At 34.0% G+C, this 27,419-nt stretch overlaps 1 protein-coding gene across 3 annotated transcripts in view; it reads right to left on the bottom strand.

Annotated features, from left to right (window-relative positions):
• Positions 1-12,031: 12,031 nt before the first annotated feature.
• Positions 12,032-27,419, bottom strand: part of CENPC (centromere protein C) — a 59,296-nt gene continuing 43,908 nt past the window's right edge. The window contains exons 13-19 of one of the 3 annotated variants that reach the window (XM_081303053.1): positions 22,642-22,701; positions 20,353-20,457; positions 19,493-19,621; positions 18,391-18,486; positions 16,290-16,444; positions 13,287-13,377; positions 12,032-12,224 (exon numbers count right to left, since the gene is read on the bottom strand). In XM_081303053.1, the coding sequence (XP_081159179.1) occupies positions 12,154-12,224; positions 13,287-13,377; positions 16,290-16,444; positions 18,391-18,486; positions 19,493-19,621; positions 20,353-20,457; positions 22,642-22,701 (707 nt within the window). In that variant the 3' untranslated portion in view covers positions 12,032-12,153. Of the gene's footprint in view, positions 12,225-13,286; positions 13,378-16,289; positions 16,445-18,390; positions 18,487-19,472; positions 19,622-20,352; positions 20,458-22,641; positions 22,702-27,419 lie in introns of those variants that run through there. The other 2 variants (XM_081303054.1, XR_014023173.1) reach the window with 2 other exon arrangements.

Below are 27,419 nucleotides of genomic sequence, written 5' to 3' on the forward strand. Positions count from 1 at the left end.
ATTTTTTAATATTTATTTTTTTGGTTTTCGGCAGACACAACATCTTTGTTTGTATGTGGTGCTGAGGATCGAACCCGAGCGGCACACATGCCAGGCGAGCGTGCTACCGCTTGAGCCACATCCCCATCCCTCTACATATATTTGGTACAAAAAAATTGACATATGAACTCATAAATTATAATTTTAAAAAAAGGATCTAAATACTTTTGGTTAATATGATTCAAAAGGTTCAATTCAAATTGGGAAAATAGATAAAAGTACAAATGTCTTTAAAGTTACTAATGCACAGTTTTGTTTCCAGATGATTAAACAGCTGTTAAAATGTTAATGTCTATAAAGTGTCTGACATCCATTGTCTCTAGGATTTTTCTTCAACAGGAATAAAAGATTACTAATACTATTTAATACACTTGTCTGAAACCTTGTTTTAAAAAATGATACATAAATTACATCTAAACATATATAAAATTAATCATGGATGTGTTTGTTAGAGACATCTAATTGGTACAAAGTTAAAATGCTGACTGTTAAATATAATATCAAGTACTCTTAACTCCTTAAATTCCATAAGGTAAAATATTTAAACAATGTTGGTGTTTTCATAAACTGGTAAACTAAAAAGGATAAAATTATTTTGTGTTATTATAAAAACAAGGTTTCTATAAATTACAAAGTCCCAACAGGTATAATTCTACATACAAGGAGTCAAGAGGTTTCAACTGTATTTCAATTAAAGTACTGTAAATAACAATTATTTCATCTTATTAAAATGGATTAATTTATCTAAATTCAGAAATTTATAAGGGTTATTTCAAGGTACAAGCAAAAAAGGATCAATGAATTAAAAATTATTTAAAAGTTCTAAATATAAAAATATATTTAATGAAAAACGTTTCCAGGTAAAAAGTCTTTATGTGGTAAAGTATAATTATAATACAACTAAGTAAACAACAAAAGGGTCTAATTAAGTAATATAAAAGTCTATAAATAAAAGACAAATATTAAAAGGTTTATATGTAACTAAGTTGGTTATATATATAACACAAATAGTTAAAACTATTCAAGGTTGTTTCCTAAGGACAAATAATAATGTTCTGATATATTTATATGTTAAAATGACAAAAACTTCTAAAAATATTAATTACATTGTGTCTATTAAGTTTTATCCCCTAGAACAAGTAATCTTGGAGAAATTAAGGTTTGTACATCTGTGGCTAAATAACAACTGTTATTTTAAAGTATTCTCCTACATTACAGAGTCTAGATTTTCCTTTAAAAGCTAACCTTGGTTAATATAAAAACGTCAATAAAAATGTGATACATTACTCTTCTTTACAGATTAAATGTGTTCATATCTTTCAGGTATACAAGTCTTTAAGGTAAAATGTTTAAAGGAACATTTTATCAAGCTGGTATCTCCAAACTAAAATTGTCTGTAATGGTAATTTAAACTTATAATAGATTTTATTGGGGATTTATTTATATTATTTGATGTTTTGTAACCAAATCTTATGTTACCTTTTACACTAAAATATAAAAATTTAAAGATACTTTAAAAAGTAATGAGAGCCTAATCTATTTAAAGATTAATATTATAAAACACTTTGCCACTTTTCCACATGGAAAAAAAAATGTTAAGGGCTCTCAGCCTTTCCTTAATTAATGTTTCAGATGTATGTCATATTGTGCTACTAACATTCATACAGAGTCAGGAAACAATATATGTAAACTTTATAAAATGATATCTAAAAAGAGAGACAAAGATCATCTTTAGAACTAAAACACTTTACCTAAGATTTGTAAAGAGCCCTGCCTTACTTGAGATAAGGCTCTGCCTCCCACCTTACAGCATGTCAAAATAACTTCAAAGTAGGCCAGATTTCAGTTGATTTAAAGTTATATCAAAAATTAATTTTATTGGAAAGATTATTGTGATCTCAAATAGAAAGTATAAAGTATAACTCAGCCAAGGTTCAAAATTATATACAAGCTAAATATTTTTACTATTGTTAATTTCACTTTGTATTTTCATTATAACTAAAAGAAAATTTACCATGACACTCAGAGAAACCAAGAGACCTTTATTGTGGCAGTGTCTGATTAACGAGAGAGAGAGAGAGAGAGAGAGAGAGAGAGAGAGAGAGAGAGAGAAAGGAAAGTGAGAGGGAGAATGAGAGACAGGAAAAGTGAAAGAAAAAGGAGAGAGAAAGAGAGGAGGACCTGGCAAGAGAGTTTTTATAGCCAAAATCTAATGGGGTCTCTGGGTCTGCAAGCTGCCTTGTTGGCGTATAGTGATTGGATCACACAATAGATGATAAGGTGTCATCCTCTGCCTTCAGGCAGATCTTCAACATTACATAAATTAATAAATAAAATAAGGATATTGTGTTATGTAAAAATTAACTGTAAAGTTATAAATATTAAAGTTAAAGCCCAGCATTCTTACTTTAAAACTGGTAAAACTGACTTGCTGGATGTTTAAGTCCAAACTTAAATATTAAGTTTAAAATAAAGGGGCCAAAGAGACTAATATTTGGCTCTTGCCCTCTGAGTCTGCCTGAACCCAGGACAGGGGGAAAAGCTTTGCAACTCCAGGCCACATAACCTCCCGATAAGGGAGATTAATGAGACGCCTGGAGAACAGAAAGCCAATGAGGATACATGCTACAAAAGAGGAAGGTCATTGAAAAAGGGAGACATGCCTGATGCTTCCAAGGGAAGGCATATGGTCAGCAAGACCTTGACCCATCCTAATAAAGATGACACTAACAGAGCTAAAATCATGCTCACAAGTTCCCCAAGAATGTCCTCCAAGAAAACTCAGCTGACTCTTACCAATATATAGAAATAAGGTCAGTTTGACCAGCTTGGTCTTAAACACCTAGCAAAAACAGTTAAAAACCAAAGCACAGCCATTCCTGGACATTAAAAAAAAAAGTTATTTTAATGTAACTTAAAATGTACACTTGTGTTAACACCCCTCAAAATAAGTAAGATTGGAGACAACAGAAGAGAGTTTCTTAGGCAAAAATGCCTGATAACTACCAATAAACATTGCTAGAAGTTTTTAGTCAGTTTAAGGCCTACATATCTTCCTAACTTCCTACACGGGTAGACTTAATCAATGTTTGCTAGTATAATTATCTAGCCCTAAATAACAAAAGATAAAGGGATCTCTACTATACACAGGGGTCATGCCAATAAAGATATTTTACAAAAATCAGATGACATTAACTAACTTAACTAAATGTTATGTCTACATTCCTGATAATTCTGACAATGTTAAAGATTTATATTCCCTAAAAAAGGACCTTATTAGGTTTTGTTAGGCCTTGTTATGGGGACAACTTCTCAGGTATTTCCACCTCCTGGTAAACAATTATTAATTTCTGTCATTTTCATGATATTCATGGACAGGTTTTCAGGTGCTACAACTGCTATTTTGTATTAATCTTGTTTCAATACTAATCATGTTTTTGTTGTTGTTGTTTCTCTCATAGAAGTGCCCACTCCCAAGTAAATTTACAACCTGTTCTTCCTGAAACAGATTTTTACCATGGACTCTTTGATTCTGTCAAGGGACTCCAAACTGCTTGCCCACTGCACACCGGCCCCTCTCAGCTCAAAGTAGCAAGAACGGTCATCACCCTTTTCCCTTACAGCAGGAGTAGGAGGTCCCTAACATTAGAAAAAAAAAAATTATGGTCAATATAGATTGTCGCAGTTTGGCTGGGCACAATTCAGGAGCCACTTGTCAAAAAAACGAACTTTATTTTTAGAACACACACACACTGCACCTCACAGCTCCTCAAGAAAACCCTCAGAGCCCAACTGCCAGCACCAGCTTCCCACAAGCCTCTCAACCTCCCCCACTCCTCCTGCTCTTGAGGCTGATTGGCTGGGTCACATGGGGGGAGCCAAAAAAGTCCCCCAACGAGTAGCTCCGTGGTTTGAAAGGGCGGGGAAACAGCCCAATGAGCATCACCGCAGAGGAGCCAATCATCAGCTGGCAGCTGAAAGTTTGCTGGGGCCCCTTCGGCTGTGGTTCTCAACAATAGATGTTCGCCAATATGTCTAGCTCAGGAAGATGTACCTGGGAAACTATTCCCAAGATCACCCACCCTGGGTAATCTCCCAGAAAGAGACACTTGCTTCCACAACCAAACTTATAAGTGGAACAACTCCCCGTTCACCAAATATTGTGCTTCCCGGGTCCCACTTCAAACTCCTTGCCTAAATCTCCAAACTGTCAATAACTCTGAACTATGTAATCTACTATTTTGATGGAGTTAAAGGAAAAGAACACCTGGACTTATTACAAGACCAGGGCCCACTGATTTATCAACAGACTGGCTGCCCCCATTTTAGTTCCCCTCCTGGCTGGTTTGGGAATAGCTAGATCTACTGCTTTAGGAACTGCAGCTCTTATCACAGGCTCAAAGAATTTTAAGTCCCTTAGCTGCCAAATAGATAGATTTGGGAAAATTAAAAAGGTCAATCTCCAAACTAGAGGTTTCACTAGACTGACAGAAATAGTCTTACAAAACAGATGAGATCTAGATGGTTTCTTTCTGAAACAAGAAGGACTTTGTATGGTTCCAGGAGAAACTTGTTTCTATGCAAACCATTCTGGGATAATAAAGAACAGTTTGGCACTAGTGAGAAACAAGTTAAAGGAAAGAGGGAAAGCACTAGAAACTTCAGGCAATTGGTTCCAAAACCTATTCTCATGATCTCCTTGGTTGACTACCATCATTTCAGCTGTGGTTGGGCCCCTAGTCCTTCTCCTGATTGGGATTACTATAGGACCATGCCTCTTAAAAACCCTTCCTAAACCATATATACAAAAATGTAGGGGAGGTCAGACTTATGGTCTTGCGAGCTCAATGTGGTCCCTTAGACACAAAAGGATGAAAAAGAAACTGAGGCCTAATGATGTGCAAGATTGACATCAAACCTACTAAAACCAGTGGGGAATGTGATAGAAGCAGCAAATGTGACTCCATTTTGTTATATGACTTCATCCTGTAAAACAATCATGCCAAGTAGAAGGGTCATGGCTGGGGCAAGATGTTCTTTTCCTTTTGCTATAGAAACCTTTAAGAACATGGAAAAATGGGGCATTGTTTCTGTAACTAGGGTAATGTGGTTCTGTTTCTGAAACTGGGGTGACTGGGCTGATTGGTTAGGCTTCCCTTCGCTTGACTGCACTCTCCTCCTGGCTTGCTTGCATTGGTTAGACCCCTGAACAATCCTTTTGCGGTTTTCAGGCTTATAATAAGGAGCGCCCTTCCAATTGTTCAGGGCTGATCAGGGGATTTATGCACAGCTTTATGTTCTGGTCAGCTGCCACCAGCGTGCTTCAATAAAGGCTTGATTTGATTATACGAGAGTGGTCTGGAAGTCAGTTTATGAAACCCCGGGACAAAGCTTTAACTATAACACATTGATCCCTGATAGAAATTAACTAACTGTAGGTGGGTAGGGTGTGGGGTGGAGGAAGTGAGATACTGGAGTCATGCCTTTAAGGGTATACTTTTTGTCTGTGGTGAAGGGTCTCTCTGTGCTTCCTGGTGCTATGTCACCAGAAGCTTTCCTGTCACACACTTCCCTCCACAATGTTCTGCTTCACCTCAGGCCCAAAGGAATGAAGTTGGCAGTCTATAGATTGAGATATCTGGAAACCATGAGCCCCCAAATAAACTTTTCCTTCTTAAAACTGTTCTTAAAAAAGGAAAAGCCTCCATTTGCTAGCCAAATGTTACAGTCCCAGCTATTACAAAGCAACAAAGCAGCCAAAAATGTAACCAAATACAAGGAACAAAAGAACCATAGAAGAGCTAAAACAAATTTTCCAAATCTCTCTGACTTAACTCTGGAATGATGCAAGCACTGGGGAGATTCAAGGGAGCACAACAAAAAGTAAAGCAAATGGGGACTTGAGATCTGGCTGCCACATTCGATAATCCCCCATCCCACACACAGAAAAATCATCAGAAAGTTTATAGACTCAAAATATCTGATGTCCTTCTCTGTTCAGATCATTAATGGACTATTAAGGTATACAGACACAGGAGCCAGCCTTGAGGAGCCAGGATAAAACTTGAAATAAATAATAAAAGGTCAATAGAGCAATAAGATATAACAGTGATAAATGAACATATAAATTTTACAATATAGCCTCAAAATATATGAAGCAATAATTGACAGATTTAAAAGCAGAGATACTCTACAGAAAGAGAGGTATTGACATTGCTATATTAGTAATGTAACAGCCACATAGACAATCAGGCATACAACAAACAATACTATCAACCAACCTGTTGCAACAGATATAGAATACTTTACCCAACAGAGCACATGTTTCTAGTACACATAAGAAACATTCTCCAAGGTACATATTCTCCAATGTACAATGTTGATCATAAAATCATCTCAATAGATGAAAGAAGGATTGAAATTATACAACGGATATTCACGAACCATATCAGTGGCTGGCAAACCAAACTCACAGGAAGAATGCAGCTCACACTATTTTGAATAAACAGTTTTTTTTGGAATTTAATTACAACCATTCCTTAATGCCATGCAGAACTGAGTAGCTGGGAACAAAATTTTATAAATACAAAGGCAACAATTACAGAAAAATAACTCAGGAAATTCTCAAATGTTTGGAACTCATAAAATAGACAAACAAAAATAAACCACTGGTCAATGAGAACATCACAAGAAAAATTAGGAAATAGCCAGAACTAAATTAAAATGAAAACATGTCATCGTAAAATACACGAGATAAGGCTAAAATAGCACTAAGGAATTTTGCAGCTTAAACAAAGAAAAAGCCTCCACCTTAAAAAACTACAAATGGAAGAGCAAATCAAGACTAATGTAGGTAGGAAAAATATTATCAGATCAAAAATCAATGAAATAGAAACACAAAGGAAGAAAATCAACAAAACCAAAAATTAATTATTTCAAAAGTGCAACAAAACTGATTTAGCTAGTTTATGCTAGATTAGCTAGAAAGACTAAAAAAAAGAAAAAACTAAACAACTACATTGCACATGTGTGCTCCAGATACTGCAGTGAGCTTTTTATATTAAACATTTTCTTAAAAACTTTCAAATCTCAAGCTATTGATTCTTTTAGGGAGATTATGAACATTATGAAAATCAACTGGAAAAAATTAAAGAAATTCTTCCAAATTTAGATATAAGCCAAATTTATTAAAACTGAAGAAACAGAAATCATCAACAATGATACTTATAAAAGAAGCTAACGCCATAATTAAAAACCTTTCCATAAAGAAAATTCCAGGTCTGTATGGCAGTACTTATAATTCTTTCTAACACTTGAGATGTAAATGAATTGCACTTTATAAGATCTGAATGACCTTCATACTAACACCTGGCCAAGTCATAATAAACAGAAAAATTCCTTCGTGGATCTAGACAAAACAAAAAATCTTTAATAAAATTTAAAATTTTAATACTATTAACAAGTTGAATCCAATGATTTGTAAATACCATAGCATAACCAAGGGTTTTTTATACAGAAATGCAAGTAGAGTTTAAAATTTTTTTTTTCACCAACAGAATAAACAAGAAAACCAAATGACTGTTTCAGTAGACAAAGATAAACAGAATCTTAATTTCTAAAAAATCTCATGAAAATAAAAATATGAAGAACTGTCTTAATATGATAAAACATACGTGAAAAGTTTACAGCCAACATTATACTTCATATTGAAAAACTGAATGCTGTTAAGCTTGAGCACAAAGCAGGAAGACTGCTTCTACAACAGTATACTGAAAATCCTAGAATAAAGCAAGATGAAAAAATATAAAATGCAAAGACTAAAAGAAGTCAAAATGTCTTTATTCACAGATGTTGACAGTATACACAGAATACATGCATAGAAAATCCTATGGAATCCTGAAAACAAAAAACTAATAATCTGAATTTGACGTGGTCATGGAATATAAACAAAAAATATATACAAAAATAAGTTGTACTTCTATACATTAGAAATTAGCATTTGGAAAATGAAAAAATAAAATTTACCACAGCATTAAGAAACATGCAATGCCTACCAAACAATTTAACAAAAAATGTGGAAACTCAGGAAAGGCAATGAAATATGGGTCTTTGAACCTCCCAGAAACAGAGGAGACGCCTCCCTTGGGAATGTCTTAGTGCAAAGGCAAAGAAAAAACCAACCAATTGTATGGTAACACCCTGTTCAAAGAGAAATTCCTTACTAGCCAAGAAGTTTTAGTTCATAACCTTGGGTTCAAGTACTTGCTGCCCAAAGGTAGAGAATTATAGGCAAAAGCTGATAAGCCTAATTGGGCTGCTTTTACCCTCAGCTTCAGTTTTATCTTGAAGAGGCTTTCTGACAATAAATCCTTCTGATGTTTAAACCTATATAGTAAATGTGCCAAGCTTGCTTGTGGTCAGTCTTCCTGCACTAGAGGCAGGCTGAACCAAACCACCCTGCCTTTTCCTCTAGTTTATGTGTCTTTTCCTAATCCCCTTACTGACTAGTTTGTGTTGCTCTGAATACACTTTCACACAGGATGGACATTTGGCGCCTGAACAGGGACCAACACAGACCCACGAGGAATTCACTTTTCAAGGTGAGTTGGATGCTCCTAAAAAAGATACATGTCCATTAAAGTAGGAAGGAGACAAGCGAGTCTTTATACATAGCTTGCTGTAGGACAGTTTAGAAGAAAGGGATCCCTATGTTACTATGTTGAAGACTATGTTTAAATTACAGGACAGCCCCATAGAGAAGGCAGTTGCCACAGCTTTTAGAATTTGTTATTAAAACTTTTCCTTGGTTACTTGAGGAGGGAGCGGTAGGTGTAAAGTCATGGGAGAAACTCAGTGAACATGCATGCTAGCTATGTGACCAAGGAACTGGACAAAATCCCCATGGTCTTTGATATGAAATTGTCTTGATCCATCTTGTAATCACATGAAATGTTTGGCTTCTGACCTGATTTCTGGCTTTAGAAACACTGTTAAAGGCTGTAAAAAGTTAAACACTCTTCAGCCTGTAGCATCTCCTACAGCCCTTCCCCTGCTCAGTAGAAGCTGTTCCTGAGATGTGAGTGGGAGTTGAAACTCTGGCCACAGCTTTAAGAGAAGTTTTGCAGGGCTAGAGTTGTGGCTCAGTGGTAGAGTGCTTGCTTTGCATGTGTGAGGCACTGGGTTCTTTTTCATATAAACAAATGATTAAAAATAAAGGTCCATCAACAATTTAAAAAAATTAAAGAGTTTTTCAGCCTTCCGGGAAAACTTAAAATTCCAAAAGGAAGTGACAAGCCTAGACACTTGGCCAGAGACTATCAGCAGTTATCTGGTCATAAAAACAAACCAGGCCTCTGTCCATGCAGCCATTGCAATAAACATTAGGGTAATGAATGTAAATCACAAATATAGACAAACAATTTTGCCTCCTCAGTTAAAACCTCATTGGGATAGGGTCTTCAGAAAAAAACATAATTTATAGCACCACATTTTCAGAGAATCATGTAAGATTTAAGACCACAGGAAAAAAGTAGCCCTTTAAAAAATTCAAGTGATTTCTGACTTGACTGCCTAAAGAGAAAAAGATGTCATGTTTAAATCTGAGCCTCTTCTGTTCTGCCATAACTGGGTGTCTTTACCACACTGTTAATAACCTCCCCTGAATGCTTGAGCACCAAGAGGGAACAATGGAAAGATTCTAAATGTTTTCCTTTTTTAAAAAAACTTTTCTGGGGAGGGAAAGAGAGAGAAAAGGGAAATTGCATGGAAATGAAGGGAGACCCTCATTGCTATACAAAATTACATATAAGAGGTTGTGAGGGGAATGGGAAAATAAACAAGGAGAGAAATGAATTACAGTAGATGGGGTAGAGAGAGAAGATGGGAGGGAAGGTGAGGGGGGATAGTAGGAGATAGGAAAGGTAGCAGAATACAACAATTACTAATAGGGCATTATGTAAAATTGTGGATGTGTAACCGACGTGATTCTGCAATCTGCATTTGGGGTAAAATTGGGAGTTCATAACCCACTTCAATCTAATGTATGAAATATGATATGTCAAGAGCTTTGTAATGTTGTGAACAACCAATAAAAAAAAACTTTTCTGAAGATTTTACTCTATATTTAAAATATCTGAACGTACTCTAATCTGAACTCAAAGTGAACTGATCTGATAAAGTTGTTCAACATGTCTCTTTACAAGAGTAATTATGGTTTTTGTTTTGCTCTTTAAAAAACCCTATATTTTTGAGCTCATGATTTCATGGCAAATTCATATTTGAGCTTTATGTGCCTAAATTAATGTATTTTCCTAATCAGTTTTATTTTATCTAACTATGGAGATTTTTACACTCTTTGTTGAGGCCAATTTTTCAAGGGTTGGCTCTCAAATGCATAAAAAAACTCCCAAGGGAGGTGTTGCCTGTCAATTGGCAGTTCAAAGATCATAATTCATTCACCATTCTCAACATCTCCCCCCCCCCTTTTTTTAAGCACAAGTGATGAGCTAGTATTTGAAGTTCTCAGATGCCTTGCTGGAAGATATGGCAACCTATTATTACAACACAAAAGAGAATTAGTAGCAAACACATAATTCCAAAAACATATCATATTGAATGTTTTAACATATTCCCAGGATTAAAACCATTTAAATGATGTAACTCCTTAGGTCTAGACTGTCATTATTTCTGTGCCAGATGCCCATTAAATAATTTTTAACTTCCCAATCCCCTTGAGAAGCATTATATTTGGCAACTGTAACACAAATAAATTTGTAGCCAGTATGTATTGTGAGATCAACTTATCTCTATGGTATTATTTGTCATGTAAAGAGGAATAATTCTTTTTTTTTGGGGGGGGTGGGATGGGGATTGAACTCGGGCACTCAACCACTGAGACACATCCCCAGCCCTATTTTGTATTCTATTTACAGACAGGGTGTCTCACTGAATTGCTGACCATCTCGCTTGTGCTGAAGCTGGTTTTGAACTCATGATCATCCTGTCTTAGCTTCCCAAGCCTCTAGGGTTACAGGTGTACACCATTGCACCCCCCCCCCAAAAAAAAAACCGCAAAAAATGAGGTTTAACAAAGCCTATCATAACTTCATTCTTTCTCAGACCTCAGATACCAAACCTGTTTTCAATGTGTATGTATATTTAACTATTAAAGAGGCATGAAGAGGGTCAGCCTAAAAATAATTCACATGAAATAAACTTCTTTAGAACTGACAATCATTATAATATATATTTTCATAGCCCCCCCCCCAAAAAAAAAATCAAAATTCAACTTTGTTAGCACAGAGTTGTTTCCTGAAGCATTTCCTTTTAATATTAAAAGGAGCTAAGGAGGCCACATGCAGAAAGCAATGGCGCAGGGTACCACTTCCAGCAGAAAATACAAACGGAAACAAGATGGAAGAAAAGTTCGAATTGTTGTAATTAAACAAATGTCATGTGAGGACAAAGACATGCCAAGCAAGAATATCATTTGAAAATGGAGGCAGGGATTGAAGTAGTAGTAGGTGCAAGCCAAGGAATACCAAAGATTGCCAGCATTTCAAGAGAAATCAGAAAGAGGGAAGGAATCATTCTCCAGGTTTCTGAGACATCAAGGCCCTCACAACACCTTAATTTCAGACCTCAAGCCTCCATAACAAATTTCTATTAGTTTAAGTCACTCAGTTTGTAATAATTTGTTACAGAAGCCCTAGAAACAAACATTTACCACAGTTCTTTAATGCTCAATAATTTAAAATGAGAATTTGGCAAAACTAATTTTAAATCAACTGACATATTAATCAGCTCTCTTCTGGTAAAAATATATGTCCTATATTCATTGAAGGAGTAGTGGTTTTGGTATGCTTTTCATGTTGTTAAAATAATATCACTACAGGTGATGTGTGTTCACAGAAAAATTCGAAGATACTCGTCCGAGTATGAAATGTTTATCTAATACACATTTACACAAAGCTGAATAAAATTTTTATTTTAAAATAATACAAGTAATTACAAAAATAAACGTCAACTATACAAGCTGCTTTATACATGTGTGTACATGTATATGTTATACACATATCCATAAATACCCACACATATTTAAACTTGTTTCATCCTTCATCTCTTAATTTGGGTAAAAAGAAGAACACTTTCATCATTCAGGAGATTTTTGATGTTGTAATAATTACCTAAAAGTAAAATAATAAGAAAATAAAATTATTTTCACAGGAATCATTTATTTTTGAATTAAGTATTTAGTCATCACCCGAAAGTTACAGTACATAAAACATAAGATAAAAAGAATTCACTTAAACTGAAAGATCTAAGAGCTAACCACCATCTAATGATCCAGATAAGGCTTGAAAAATACAAAATTTACATTATTTTATAACAAATGCAGAGTTAAGTTAGACAAGGGCACAGGGAAAGGAAATCTCTTTTTGAAATCAATCTTTGAAACTGCTGTGGATTTCCCTAAATACGTATACAGTGTTAAGTAAAATAAAATCTCAACATTTAAAAAAGACAAAGACTGGTCTTAATAATAATAAATAAGGTAATAAATAACAAAAGTGAAATATCCATGGACAGCATCACATACAGTAGGTATATTAGTATTAAGTATTATTTCTGTGATTTTCTATTTATCAGAAATTGATATTGACCAAATTCATATTTACAACAGTATTAGCACACACTACAGACTACATAAACATAGTTACTATTATTGTCTCCCTACATAATGTAAGCTTTGTTAAGTTTAAATTTTTTCCTGTTTTGTTCACTATATTTATCCCAAACTCTTAAAGCAATGCTTGGTCATAGTAAACTCTTAACTTACATTTGTCAAATGGATGAATGAACAAATGAATGAATTAAAGTATCTGTTTCCAAAAATTTGTGTACTTCAATAGCACATTATTTTATATGTTTAAAATAATCCACTAAAAACTGTTCAGCTACAATATCTCAGAGATACCAGGGAGGAAATAATTACCCTTTACTAACTAACAGAATGCAACATATGTTCTAATTAGTATTTTTATATTCTAACATAAACTTATTCAATTTTCATGTATCAATATACTAATATACTTACCTAATGATGAAAGAAAAATATGTACCAAACTGCTTTGTAATCAATTGTGTTGTACTTTGTTGACAACTAAGGCTTCCATTTTCATGCTGCATGTGAACAACTATATGGAGACTATAACTATGTGAAATAAAATGTCTTTAGTTATTCTTACCTGAAGGAACATAGAAAGAATCCCCAGTAGTTATTAAATAAGATGATTCACATAAAGTACACAAAAGGTCACCAAAGTGAACATAAAAGATCTGTAAAATCAAAAAGTAAAATCTCATTTCAAATTGAACTTCAAAAACCATCAAAGGAAATGCAGTAGTCAGAATAACAACTCCCCACAGATGATGATGCTCTAATATGTAGAACCTATGAATATGTTACCAAACAGGATCTTGAGATGGCAGATTAATAATCCTTAGTAAGGTTATGGTTTGGATATAGGGTAACTCCCCAAAACTCCTATATGAGAAAATGCAAGAATGTTCAGAGGTGAAATTATTGGATTACAACAGTCATAACTATGATCAATATATTAATTCATTTGAATGGATTAAATGGGTGGGAACTATAAGCAGGCAGGGAGTGGCTAAAGAAAGTAAATCACTGAGGGTTTAAACTTTTGTCTCTGCCTGTCCCTCCCTCTCCCTTCCCTTCCCTTCCCCACCCCTCACCCTCCCTCTTTCCTTAGTAGCTGGCATGAACTGAGTAGTTCTTCTCCAGCACACTCTTCCACCATGATTTTCTGTCTCCCTTCTGCCTCACACCAGGCCTACGGGCTAAACGCTGTCAACCACGGACTGACTCACTGAAACCATGATCCAAAATAAACTTTTCTTCCTAATTATATGAGACTTTAAAAAATAAAAAACTTTCTCCAGGAAGCAGAGGAAAAACAAGGCAGAAAGAGAAGGCAGAGAAATTTGAAGCACAAAAAGACTTCGTAATGCTGCTGCTAGTAAAGATAAGGAAACCATTGGCCAAGGAGCATGGATTATTTCTATAAGTTGAGAATAAGATCCTGGCCAACAGCCAGAGACCAAATGAAAACCTCAGGCCTATAAACACAATGAACTGAATTCTGTCAACAATATGTATAAAACTAGAAAAATTTGTAACCTGATTCATCCTCAAAGTCAGTCTCCACAAAAGAACACAGACCCACCAACATTTTGAGAACTGTTTTAAGGAAAGTTACAGCCTACACTGGTTCTCTACCTTGTCCCTTTATTGTTTTTTAAAGCATGTGTTTCATGTTTTAAAAATGTAAAAGTACTCTTCATATTATTATTACTAAGAAAAACACCTTAACTCTCATTTTTATAAGAAAATTAGAGAATAGTTAAAAGAAATAATTATCAAGTATAATCACACAGTAAGGTTACTTTTCTACATTCTTTTTAACTTGTCATTTACATTTTGAAATTCTAGACAGGAAAAAAGATAAAGTATTTTCTATATTGTACCATAAACGTTACTGCTAAAAATAATTTTAAAATGTTCAATGCAGTGCCTGGAAGTGCTATAATATTTATTATATCATATAAAAGCTCATCCTATTAAGTCAAAATAAAAATATAACCATTTTTCTCCTGCAGCACATTTCACTAATTTCCAACTTTTGCAATTATACTCAATGTTACAATAAATACATATGATCAGCTTCTTCTCCTCCCAACTTTAAAATTATTACCCTAGGAAAAATTTCTAGAAATGACATCCATAAGTCACAGGGTATGAATATTTTTCCAATAATTTGTACTGAGTAACTGTAAAGTGTTATTTGTTTTTAAATTTGAATCACTCTGAGTACTCTAAGTATTAAGCAGGTTAAATACTTTCAAATGTTTTTTATTCAAGTTTCCTTTTTACATAAAAAGGCAGTATAGTGACGATACCATAATATTTGTCTTCATTAATATTCTTTCATCATTTCACAGGGAATATTTATGCTTTAAAAAATGTTATTTTATTCTTTAAATAATGCATGGAGATAAGAGCATGTTAAGACTGAATTCATGAAAATTTCAAATTACTCAAAAACAGAATTCTTGTTATACTTCCTCCCTTTTGACCTTACTTTGTCAGTAAAAATTATTTTGAATGTGATACTTCAATAACTCATGATTTCACAGATTCCTCAAATGTCCCATACCAAATGATATTCCTTAGTTATATCATTTTTAAAGTGATGTTATGTTAAACATCCTTAAAATTTGACACTTTCCAAATTCTACAATTTTCAAGTTAAAAATACAGAAATATACAGATATATGCATACATATACTAAAAGACCAATTTTTCAGAATAGCTCCAACAGGGTATGAAAGAGGGAGAAAGACTGAGTGACTGTTTCACTTTGAACCTCATTATAACTTTAATCAGTAATAGTGTTTTATATATATATATATATATATATATATATATATATAAAATAGTTTTTTACCTAGTACTTACTAAAGCAACTAGCTCTTAATCTTGAGTCTACTGCTAACTACTTTTAAGTCTTTTAACTTCTGTTTCTCAACTGCATGACCAGAGAAATTTGGAATTAAACTTGATCTCTAAAATCCCCTCAGATATAAAATTCTTTTTTGAAAATATTTTTTTAGTGTAGATGGACCCTATATCTTTATTTATTTATTTTTATGTGGTGCTGAGGATCAAACCCAGTGCCTCATGCATGAGAGGCAAGTGCTCTACAACTGAGCTATAACCCCAGCCCTCAGCTGTAAAATTCTAATGATTTGTTTGAAAACTTGATTTTAAGAAAACTAGATTTTAAGTAAAGACCATTCCTTAGAACTAGGAACCTCAAGGTTATAGTGCTATATACAGAAAAAGTGCTGTTAAGTTGGCTGGTTGATTCTGAACAGATTTTAAACAAAAAATAAAACATCTGGGCTAAGGTTGTGGCTCAGTGGTAGAGTGCTCACCTAGCATGAGTGAGGCAATGGGTTCGATCCTCAGCACCACATAAAAACCAAATAAAGACATTGTGTCCACCTAAAACTAAAAAAATAAATATTTAAAAAAATTTTAAAAATTATGCATTATAGTGATAGAATTTTATTAGTAAGGAAACAGCATTTTAATGCTTCATCCAATCCAATAAAGCGAAGTAGCATCTATAACAAAGCATAAATAAATGAAGAAATATACTTACTAATATATCTTGGCTAACATGCTGTTTTCCCTTTTCTTCATAGGGTCCTAATATCAATTTCCCAGTAGAAAATAAAGGTGTATCCAAAGTTTTATATACTTTCAATCCACCATGTTCCACGAAAAACTGATATGTATCTTGTGGCTTTATAAGATCTAAGAGGAAATAGTAATATAAATATAAAATAATAGTAATGATAATGCTCAATGACAAAAACATGTACACATGTATATTATGTGTACTTCTAGACATAAAACCTGCCTTAGAAAGACAAAAATAATTAAGATCATTGATTTTGTAGCTGGAATGCCAGAAATCAAATCTTGCATTTCTTACATTAAGCTCTCTATATACCTCAATTTCCTTTTCTATAAAAATGAATAATGATTGTTAATCTGTATTAAAGAGTTGCTGTGAACATCAAAGAGTTAATGTATGCAATTTAAAACAATGTCTGACACAAAGTGAGTGCTTTGTTACAACCAAGATGGAAAATAAAATTAAATGAGAAATAAGAAAAAACTCAGTATCTTTAAAAAGTTTCACATGAACCAAAATACAAATTTATGACCATCATAACAATAAATTATTTTCTGCTGCTGCTAATTTTCCATTTGACTGATGTTTAAATAATGAGATTTTTATTTATCAAGAAAAGGCTACTAGAATTCAGAGTTTTAACTGTTGCTCACAAATTACTATCTCAATTTCAAAAAGCTCTCTTTTATTTAAAAAAAATTCCTTTCTGGACCTGTAATTAATATACTCCTTAATCATCAGTTTCTGACATTATCATTTCTCTGGGAACATTAGTGTTCCCCCAATGCAGAAAATGTGCATATTTACCAAAGAAAGTGAACTGTTAACAACACTCACAACTTTTCTAACCTACTAGAGAATAGCAATTTTTTTTTAAATCAAAGAAATTTAATAACATTCAGGAAACCAGAACATAGGATTACTAAACTTGAATACAAAAGTCAAAAGAGGACTAACTAGGATTATAGAATTTAAAAAGTAGATTAAATTTGTAAACATACACACAGTTAATGAATTAAAAAAGAGAATAGAGAAATTCCTACAGAAGAAGCACAGCAAAATATAAACTACAGTATGAGAAATCATTGAAAATAAGATACTTGACTGTTAGAAGGGTATTAAAATGACTCCTAACATTATGACTTAAAAAAAAAAAAAAAAACACTTTTTAAATATCAATGTTTTTTACACTAAACACTTTTCTTTTTTTTAACCTCTGTTGTCAAATAATCTCAATATAGAAATACTTTAGCTAAGACATAAGATATCAAATGGAATCTATTTCACAGCCAAAATTTTGTGGAATACAATAATGACCTTACTGGTCTTCTGACTTAAGACAAAGAATCTTCAGAACTAACTGGTACAACTAACAGTTGTTAAGATATTTAAGCATTTCTTACATAAATATTGCCTGGTTGGTAAAAAGCTAAATTTTCCCTAAACCCCCTCCCCACTATAACATGTCCCCTGAAACCTCTTATGGCCTCCCAGAACTAAATGTTTAATACCTGTATAATAGAGTAGGAGGCTTCTAGGATCTTATGCCAGCCTTCAAGTTAAGGCTAGCATTTGTATGGCTGATTGATGCCCTTGATGGTGATCCTCACAAAAGTTTCACAATCCAGGTACCATTACTGGCATTTGTAGGACCAGAAGACTATCTGTGCCAGGCCAATAATTCCTGCCTGCTCCCACAGTAAGAGTATATCCTGGGATCTGCCAGCTAACATGGTAAAATTCCCCATTCCCCATGAAAAGACCCTACAACCATATGTACTAGACCCCATGCGAGGAGACAACACTCCTGATGGTAGTGTTAGCACCTGTACTCCAGAAGACAAATGCCTGATAATACATGTCCTTGGAGGTTAACACATGTCCTTGGAGGCTATCTACCATCACTGCCCAACAAAGTTGTCCTCATATAGGCTACTTATTTGAACTGAAATTTAGTGCTGAAAGAGCCGGGGCGGGGGAGTATGCGGATTGATCATCAAGCCAAGAGTTTCCTCTTTCTTATTGGTAAATTAGATATTTTATGTATCATTTCTGATCTTACCCATAAGAACAATCTCTCTTGTTTCTGGGTCCTTTACTGGTGTTGGCTGCAAAGGATCTCTTAGAGATATATCAACATTTAGTATTAATTTATTCTCTGCAAAAGAAATACCAATGAAATATAAACTAGTTACTTAAAATTAATTCTCAATCATAAAAAAGTACAGTACAAAATATAGCAACAGACAAGTTGCAAACTGTCAGAGATATAACAGACTCTTCCTACTTATAAATGACCACTATAATAAATAAAAATAATAATTAAAAAACCCACAATATTTAAAATAGAAGCAAACACCCTAAACTTCCGATTCCCTATAAGGGACATTATAACATGTCAACTCTTAAATTCTTACATCATCAAAAAGCCAAACAATGTTCTGCATATTTCCTGAGACACGCAATACACTTCAGAAAAAATTCATTAACATGTCTGTTGTATGGATAACTTTTAAGATTCATTATTAGACTGGGGAATTTACACATGAAAAGTAAATTTACTCACTTTTTTTTTTCTTTCTGGTACTGGAAATTGAACCCAGGGATGCTTTACCACCAAGCTGCATTTTTTTTTTTCTTTTTCATTTTGAGACAAGGTTTCACTAAGTTATTGAGTTGGGCCTTGAACTTGTGATCCTCCTACCTCAGGCTCCTGAGTCACTGGGATTATAAGCATGTACTAGGGCACCCAGCTCAATGCTTTCAAAATTTGGGAAAAAGTGGACATTAAAAAGTGAATTTTACCTACAGTATTATATCTGAAGGTTTTAGAGGTAAATAACAATTTTTGGAGTGAGTTCTTCTCAAAGTACTATGTTATTGAAAACACAATCTAAGCCTGGCACAGTTGCACATGCCTGTAATCCCAGCAGCTCGGGAGGCTGAGGCAGAAGGATTACAAATTCCAATCCAGCCTCAGCAAAAGCAAGGTGCTAAGCAACTCAGTGAGACTCTGTCTCTAAATAGAATACAAAGTAGGGCTGGGGATGTGGCTTAGTAAAGTGCCCTTGAGTTCAATCCCCTGTGCCACAAACAAACAAACAAACAAACAAACAAAACAAACAAATAAAATCTAAAAGTTACTTTCAGAAATAAGTTCATACTTCTTTCATCATTATCAAGACACATCCTTTTCCTATTAGTTACTTTTTTGACTCTTTCCACGTTTCCTTTTGCCTTTCTTTTAGATGTTATTGTGACTGGGGACAATATTCCACCAATCACAAATTCTCCTGAAATTCAACAACAAAAAAGATAAAATATTATATCTGTAAAAGTAAAAAGTTTGAAACAAAACTCTTTAAAAATGGTACATTTCCTTTCAAAGAAACAAAGAAAATATTACTAAAATTTTAGTAGTTCAAATAATAATCAATTGCACTTGTATCTTTAATGTGCTAATCTAGAAGCATTGATAAAATAGGATTGATCTTTGTTAATTCCTTGAAATCAGCAGTTATCAGTAGAGGGTTTAAAACAAAACAAAAAAAAAGCAGAAGCTGGTGATAAACTATTGGTAGTAAGCTACATATGAGTGCCCTTTGACTTAGCTATATCCATCAAAGGAAGGAAATAAAGATAACACTATACTTCTAAACTCAACCTCTATCATTTTGTAGAAAACTATGATAAGAAAATGGCTGGTAAGAATAATAATTTTCTCATGTTCTAACAATGCAGATTTTTATACAATTAAAATCCTTTTCAGATAAAACTATAACAATACTCTACAAAACCATACACAAAACTACACCTATCAAAAAGAAAAAAAATCAGCATCTCTATAGTAATCAGACCAATAAGGATTTGAATCCTTTTCTTATCACATTGAGGGAGAAATGGTGATTAAATAAAGTAATGTACATAAATTGCAGGACAGAGTCTGGCACATACTAATCATAAGTTATATTTAACCTTCTTATTGTTTTTATTATTAGACACTACAGTGTAAATTAGGTTTTACCTGATGATGTTTCTTGATAATCTATTCGCTCTCCTCGCCAGTATTCCAAAGGTTTAAAACGTATTCTCTTGGTCCTGCGGACATTTGGTGTGTTGGAGGGCAAAACTATAAAAGTGTAAAAAAAAAAAAAAAAATACACATATAAATGTTTAGTTGGATTACATTCAGCAGTAGAAAGATTAATATTACCTTTTAAAAGATGAATGGTTCTAGATAAAAGACAAGAAAAAACTTTTAAGGTACATTTGGGATAATGATTAAAGAGAGTAAAAAATTAGGCCTCTAGATTGGTAAAGACATAAAACTTTAATACCCAGGATTGACAATGTTATCTGAAAAATGTTAAGTTCCATATATAAATAGTTTGTTGGCTATGTTATCAAATTCCTATGTTCTTACCTATTTTTGTTTTATCTATTTTTTTGCTTAATTCAATTCTGAAAGCAGTGAATTAAAATCTCCCCCCTAATTATACTGTTTAAATTAAAATTTTCTTGCTTTATCTAGTCATTTTTGTTTATGAATATTAGTTGATAAATTGTTGGTGCACAAATTTATACTTTCTCTGTCCTCTTAAAGTGCTCACTTTATCATTATATGTTCTTCCTTATCACATTTATCAGTTTTAACCTTAACTCCTACTTTGCCTAATATTAACACTAGACTATTTTCTTTTTGTTCACAGTAATCTTCCTAATTATTTTTAACTTTTTATTTTAAAACCTAAGTATTTTTTAAAAACAGATAGATAGGTTTGTATTATTTAACCAAACCCAATACTTGAGAAAGTCAATCCATTCACATTTGTTCAGTTTAATAACCTGCTTCCTTTAATTCCCTTCATCTCTATTTATTTACTGATTTATTGATTAATACCAGGAATTCGATGCAGGGGAGCTTAACCACTGAGCTACATACCTAGCCCTCCTAGCCTCCTAGCCCTCTTATATTTTATTTGTTTTTTGAAACACGATCTCACAAAGTTGCTTAGGGTCTTACTAAGTTGCTGAGGCCCACCTCAAACTTGCAATCCTAATGCCTCAGGCTCCCAAATCACTGGGATTACAGGTATGCACCACCATGTCCTGCCATCTTATTTATATATGAGTTTCTTTACATCAATGAGTCTTCTTTGTCTTCATTTTTATTAGTTTGATTAAATGACCATTTATTTTCTCCATTCTTTTCTTGGTAACTTTGGTAACTTCAAGGATTTGCTGTGCTTTTTTACTTTAATATTGGTTACCTTCCCATTCCTGATACTGTATGATTATATCAAACTGATAGCCCTGGAACTAGAGTTATAGTTCAATGGTAAAGCACTTGCCTAGCAGCAAGCTGAGTTCAGTCCTCAGCACTGCCAAAAAATAAAAATAATACATATAACCCTATCAAGCAAGATATCATTGGTAAAAATGACACATTTTATACTACTTTTACTACCCTTTTTTTGCACCTTTCCTCCCCACCATATCATTTCCTCTTTATCATGCCAAGTTTTGTTAAATAACCAGGATTACAAGGTATTACAAGGTATCTCTAAAAATCCTTAGTTAAGCACTTAAAAATTCCCTGACATATTATGTCATATCATGTGGTAGATATATACTAAGCTAATGGGCAATGGGTCACACATACCCTTCTATAATCTCCTCTTTAAAGTATGGTAGAGACCTGTACTTTAGAGAACCATGACTTTGTTCTAATCAACAACTATGTCAAAAGTAGTGGGGTGCCACTCTGTGATCACATTATTATTTTATCGACATACTACTTTACATATGGCATAGAAAGCCACTCCATCACACAAACATGAGTTGTTCCATGAATCTTGACTGGTAAGTATCTTCTGGGGAAGCGTGGATTTTGAATCCTCACAGGAATCTCTTCATGGGTTCACAGTTCTCAACTTTGTCTATTTACCATTCGAGCCACTTAAGAATTAACTGTATAAAAGTGGAAGAAGCTGTCGGGGATGGATATTATCTACTTAGCAATTACATTTTCAGAGAATTTTTAATTTTGATTACACAAAATGAAAAATCGCTACCTACTATAGGCAGAATGAGAAGACTATAAAACCTTATAAATGGGTAACAGACTGACTCAGTGGCCTATGACAACTTATTATAAAATTCATGAGAACTAAATGTGTGATTTTAATTTATCTACAAAGAAATCCAAATAGTATTATTACTTCCCCTGCTTACAAAAAATTAAGCTATATTTAGAAACAAACTTAATTCTAGTTTTCTTTAATGGAAGTATTACAAGATAAAATTATTTTACTTAATTTATGATGTGTTTTCTTCTCTGGTGACACTTTAGTTCTTAAAAGTCTTGAGTCATCTGAAAAATGCAAAAGATAGCATAATGAGCAATGGTTCTTAATTCCATGTTGATAAAGTATGTCATTTTGCCAACTTCTGTGTAAACATTTTAAATACTGCCCTAATAATACATTTCATAACATTTTGCTTTCATTACAAAGAAATAAAAACTAAGGAAAAACAGTGCTTCCATGAACACATCTTGAAAGCGTAACATTTAAAAATAACAAAAACCAGGGCTGGACTGTGGCTCAGCAGTAGAGTGCTTGTCTGGCATGTGTGAGGCACTGGGTTCAATCCTCAGCACCACATAAAGAAAAATCAATCAATTAATTAATTAAAGGTTAACACAAACAAACAAACAAACAAAACCCAACCAAACAAGTTTTCTATCGCTTATGGACACAGGGAATGAGTGATTGGTGGATAAAAATGCAGGGCATGATAATGAATTCATAATATGCTAATTATGTCATCTATGACTTATCTGCAACTTTCTCTTTAAAATTCTAAAACAGTACAAATGTCCTCAATTTACCAGTGTGTCAAAGAACTCTGGGGTTCTCAATTTTACATATGATAAACAGCACTAAAGATAGTTATTATCAATTCTTTCCCTTCCCATGCATAAAGTTATTGATGAACCCTTATTTTATTTACTTATTTATGTGTGATGCTGAGAATTGAACCCAGTGCCTCACACATGCTACGCAACCATTCTTCCACTGAGCCACAACCCCATTCCCCAACTATTCTTTATCAACAAGCAAAGACTCATTTCTTTTTTTTTTTTTTTTAAAGAGAGAGTGAGAGAGGAGAGAGAAAGAATTTTTAATATTTATTTTTTTTAGTTCTCGGCGGACACAACATCTTCGTTGGTATGTGGTGCTGAGGATCGAACCTGGGCCACACACATGCCAGGCGAACGCGCTACCGCTTGAGCCACATCCCCAGCCCAAAGACTCATTTCTTTATTGAACCTCTATTTTATTTAAGACTTGTATGAATAATAGAATGCAAAGTAAATTATTTTCTAGGACTTTAAAAGCTAAGGCCTTTACAACATAGTGGTTCCCCTAGGGATCTCATATTGAGGGAAGAATAACATTATATGAAGATTGACTACCAAAGGTTGCCATGCTGTGAGAAAGTCTAAGATGGCCATGTTAAAGAAAAGAGATGGCAGGCTTCACCATTCCAGCCATTCTATCTGGATACCAAATACAGAAGTGAGGAAGTCATCTTGGAGATTCAGGCCAAGTGAACTTTCAGATGACTCCAGTTCAGCAGCTTACATCTAACTATAAAATTGTGAAAGCACTACTGGGCTAAGACTCAGACTCTAGGAACCAGATTCAGGATCATCACAGGTGGGAAATAAGAGGTTTCAGCAGCCTTTATCCTCTAGCTCCTGGACCCATGTGGAAAAGTTTGGAATGTGATCTCCTTGTGACACCATGGGTCATTAATGAATGCCCCCCACCAAGGTACACGTTAGCTGGTCAGGTCCCACAGAGAGAACACAGATTTTAAAAGGCACTTTTGGCCTCTCCCTTTGACCAATTATGAGTTCACCAGTACTGGTAACACAAAGAGCCTTTATATTTTTAAAAAGGCTGATGGAAGGACTCAGGAGGCTGCAGGCTGGGGCTGGAGGTTGCTGCCGCCCCCAAATAAAGCATACTTATATCCCAATTTTGCCTTGCATCTTCTTCACCTGCTAGGATTCTGCATTTGTTTCCTAGGGTCTAAGCCTCAGTCCAACAGCACCCAACTAATTGTCTAGCTAAACCAAGAAAATTCACAGAACCACATAGAAGAAACCAATAGTTGTAATAAAACAGTAAGTTTTGGGAGTGTTTTGTTATGAAGCAATATGTAACTGGAACACTACAAGTCCATGAACCACTTCTGTTGTATGTAATATATATTTTCCTATGAAGTAGAAATAGGCAAATTTTTCTGCAGAGATTAAAAGTAGATGAGTGGTTACCTATCCTGGGAAAAGGGATGGAAGATGGCTGCTAAGTAGAGTGTTTCTTTCAGCAGGTAAAAAAAAAAAGTATTCTAAAACTGTGGTGCTGGGTGCACATCATTGATTTGTACACTATATGTGGGTTAATTGATTATGTGTAAAATCTATCTCAATAAAAAGCTATTACCCACCCACCCCCATCAAATTTCTCAAGCAATCCCCAGTACAACAAATAGAGGTTTCATGTTTGTTGAAAACTTCTCAAAGCAATTGGTCTTTGGAGGCAGCTAGTAAGGTCAAAAAAGGACCCAAGCAAATAAATAAATGTACTGAGGATAATGGGAGTTTGTTGTCTTGCCATTTGAGAAGGGGTTTATAAAAAACAAAAAAGGGGAGGGCTTAGGGTGTGGCTCAGTGGTGGAACACTTGCCTAGCATGTGTGAGGCACTGGGTTCAGATTCTCAGCACCGCATATAAATAAATGAATAAAGGTCTATTAACAACTTAAAAAATATATAAAAGAAAAAACAGAAAGGGAAAAGTCTGTGTTGTACTGGAATTAGAGGAATTGATGTAAATTCATAGTTCTTAAATATAAACAGATTCAGATATCCCTGTTGCATGTGGGTTGTGTGTGTGCGCGTGCGAACGCATGTGTGTTTGTGCTTGTACATTTCCTGTGTCTATCCACTGAGGAAGCCTAAAACAAGGATATTCTGGTAATAGGAAATACCAAGTAACCAGATATGGGATTTTAAATGCAATTTTTCATTAAGGAGAACTGGGTTCCTTCAGAGAGAAGGAATTTGGGAAGGGTTTAGGAAGGGGAAGTAGCCTAGAACATTATATGCTTAAGAAAAGGGGAGGGAGAGAGGGAGAGAGGGAGCAAGAAGATAGTAGTCCAAGAATTCTTAACAGAAACATGAAAGAAAACCAGAAACCAGTTCAAAGAATACCAACTGGACATCAATCTGAGTATCAGAATAAATAATAGGGCTGGGGTTGTTGCTCAGCGGTGGAGTGCTCGCCTAGCACGTGCAAGGCCCTGGGTTCAATCCTCAGCCCCACATAAAAATAAAATATTGTGTCCATCTACAACTAAAAAATAAAATATTAAAAAAGAATAAATAATAAAGACTACAAACCCATGGAATAAAATATGAACCCAGTAGTGTATAAGCATCTACACCAATAAATAAATAATGAATATACAAATGGGGTAGGAGGAATACTGTTTCTTAAGAGACTGACAATAATTAATGGAAAAGGAATAACAGAAAATAATTTAGTAGCACTACTAGTAGTTGATGATTCAAGTAAAAGTCTTCAATGGATGTTAAGGTTAGTAAACAGAGGTTAGATAAAGAACACATTACAGAAGCAGTATCAGAATTTCACTTCACAAAAATATCAATTACCATAAAAATGTATCTTTACAATAGGAAACACCTGGCAGACAATAACTTGAACATAACATCATTTACATAGTATTCTTCTCAAAAGGCTTGGTATGCATTCAATCATGAGGAAACGAGACAGAATAAAGGTCATTTTGAAGAACGAAAAGCCTATATTCAAATGTCAAAACTAGGTTAGTCAGGAAAAGATTAACCATGAAGAAAATTGAAGGGACATGACAGTTAAATGCAATCCAGGACCCAGAATTGGACTTTAAGCAAATGGGAAAAGACTCTGAGGGCACTACTGGTGAAATTTAAATAGACTCTGTGATAAGAAGCAGCAATTTTATATTAATGTTGATTTCCAGGGCTGGGGATGTGGCTCAAGCGGTAGCGCGCTTGCCTGGCATGGTACGGCCTGGGTTCGATCCTCAGCACCACATACAAACAAAGAAGTTGTGTCCATTGAAAACTAAAAAATAAATATTAAAATTCTCTCTCTCTCTCTCTCATAAGAAAAAAAATTAATGTTGATTTCCTGGTTTGAATACTTCAAGGGTGATTATGCCCGTGTCTTACTGAAATACATTCTGGGCTATTTAAGAGAAATAATACATTACAACTTCAACTGCATCTCAAATAGTTCAAAAAAAGATAATGTTAATAAACATATAACTATATAGAGGAGGCAGGGATAAAGATGGAACAAATGTTATAAAACGTGGAATTTAGATGAAGGGCTTAAAGGATTAAGGGATATCTGTGTAAAGTTTGAAATTACTTCAAAAAAAAATTTTAAAGTAATCAACACAGAGACAACTCTTGAATTTCAAAGTTTAAAGACACTTAATAAGCATGAAGATGAAAGAAAGCAGGTTATCTGTAAAGAAAAAGTATTAGACTAAAGGCAGCAGAATGCCCTCAAATTTCTACTCATATCCATTACCTCATAAAGCAAAAGAGTAATAAATGAATAGTTTAAAGGAAAAAAGATAAATCAGAATTCATTTTCTATTTGGTGATTTGTTGTGTTTAAAAGAAAGGAGGAGTATAAAAAGGATATTGCGTCCTTGCTAAAACATGAGAATGTCTACCACCCTTAGAAGTATCAGGTATGTTTGTTGCTAATAAATGTAAATATGTTACATCCGTTTATTAAGGGAAAATAACAATAAGTTTAAAAAAATCATGTTTTTCTAAGCCACTTTCAGTTTTCTAAGAAAGTTTCAATAAAAAGATAAAAAACATAAGAAACAATAACCAACCAAAATAAAAGTAGAGATAATAATATTAAACAGACTGCAAAGTAAAAATATTTAATAGGATCAATAAACCTATGACCAAGTACTTTGCATATGAAGA

Source organism: Spermophilus citellus (assembly GCF_964194105.1).
Source record: "Spermophilus citellus genome assembly, chromosome: 8".
In the NCBI taxonomy this organism is placed as follows: Eukaryota; Metazoa; Chordata; class Mammalia; order Rodentia; family Sciuridae; genus Spermophilus; species Spermophilus citellus.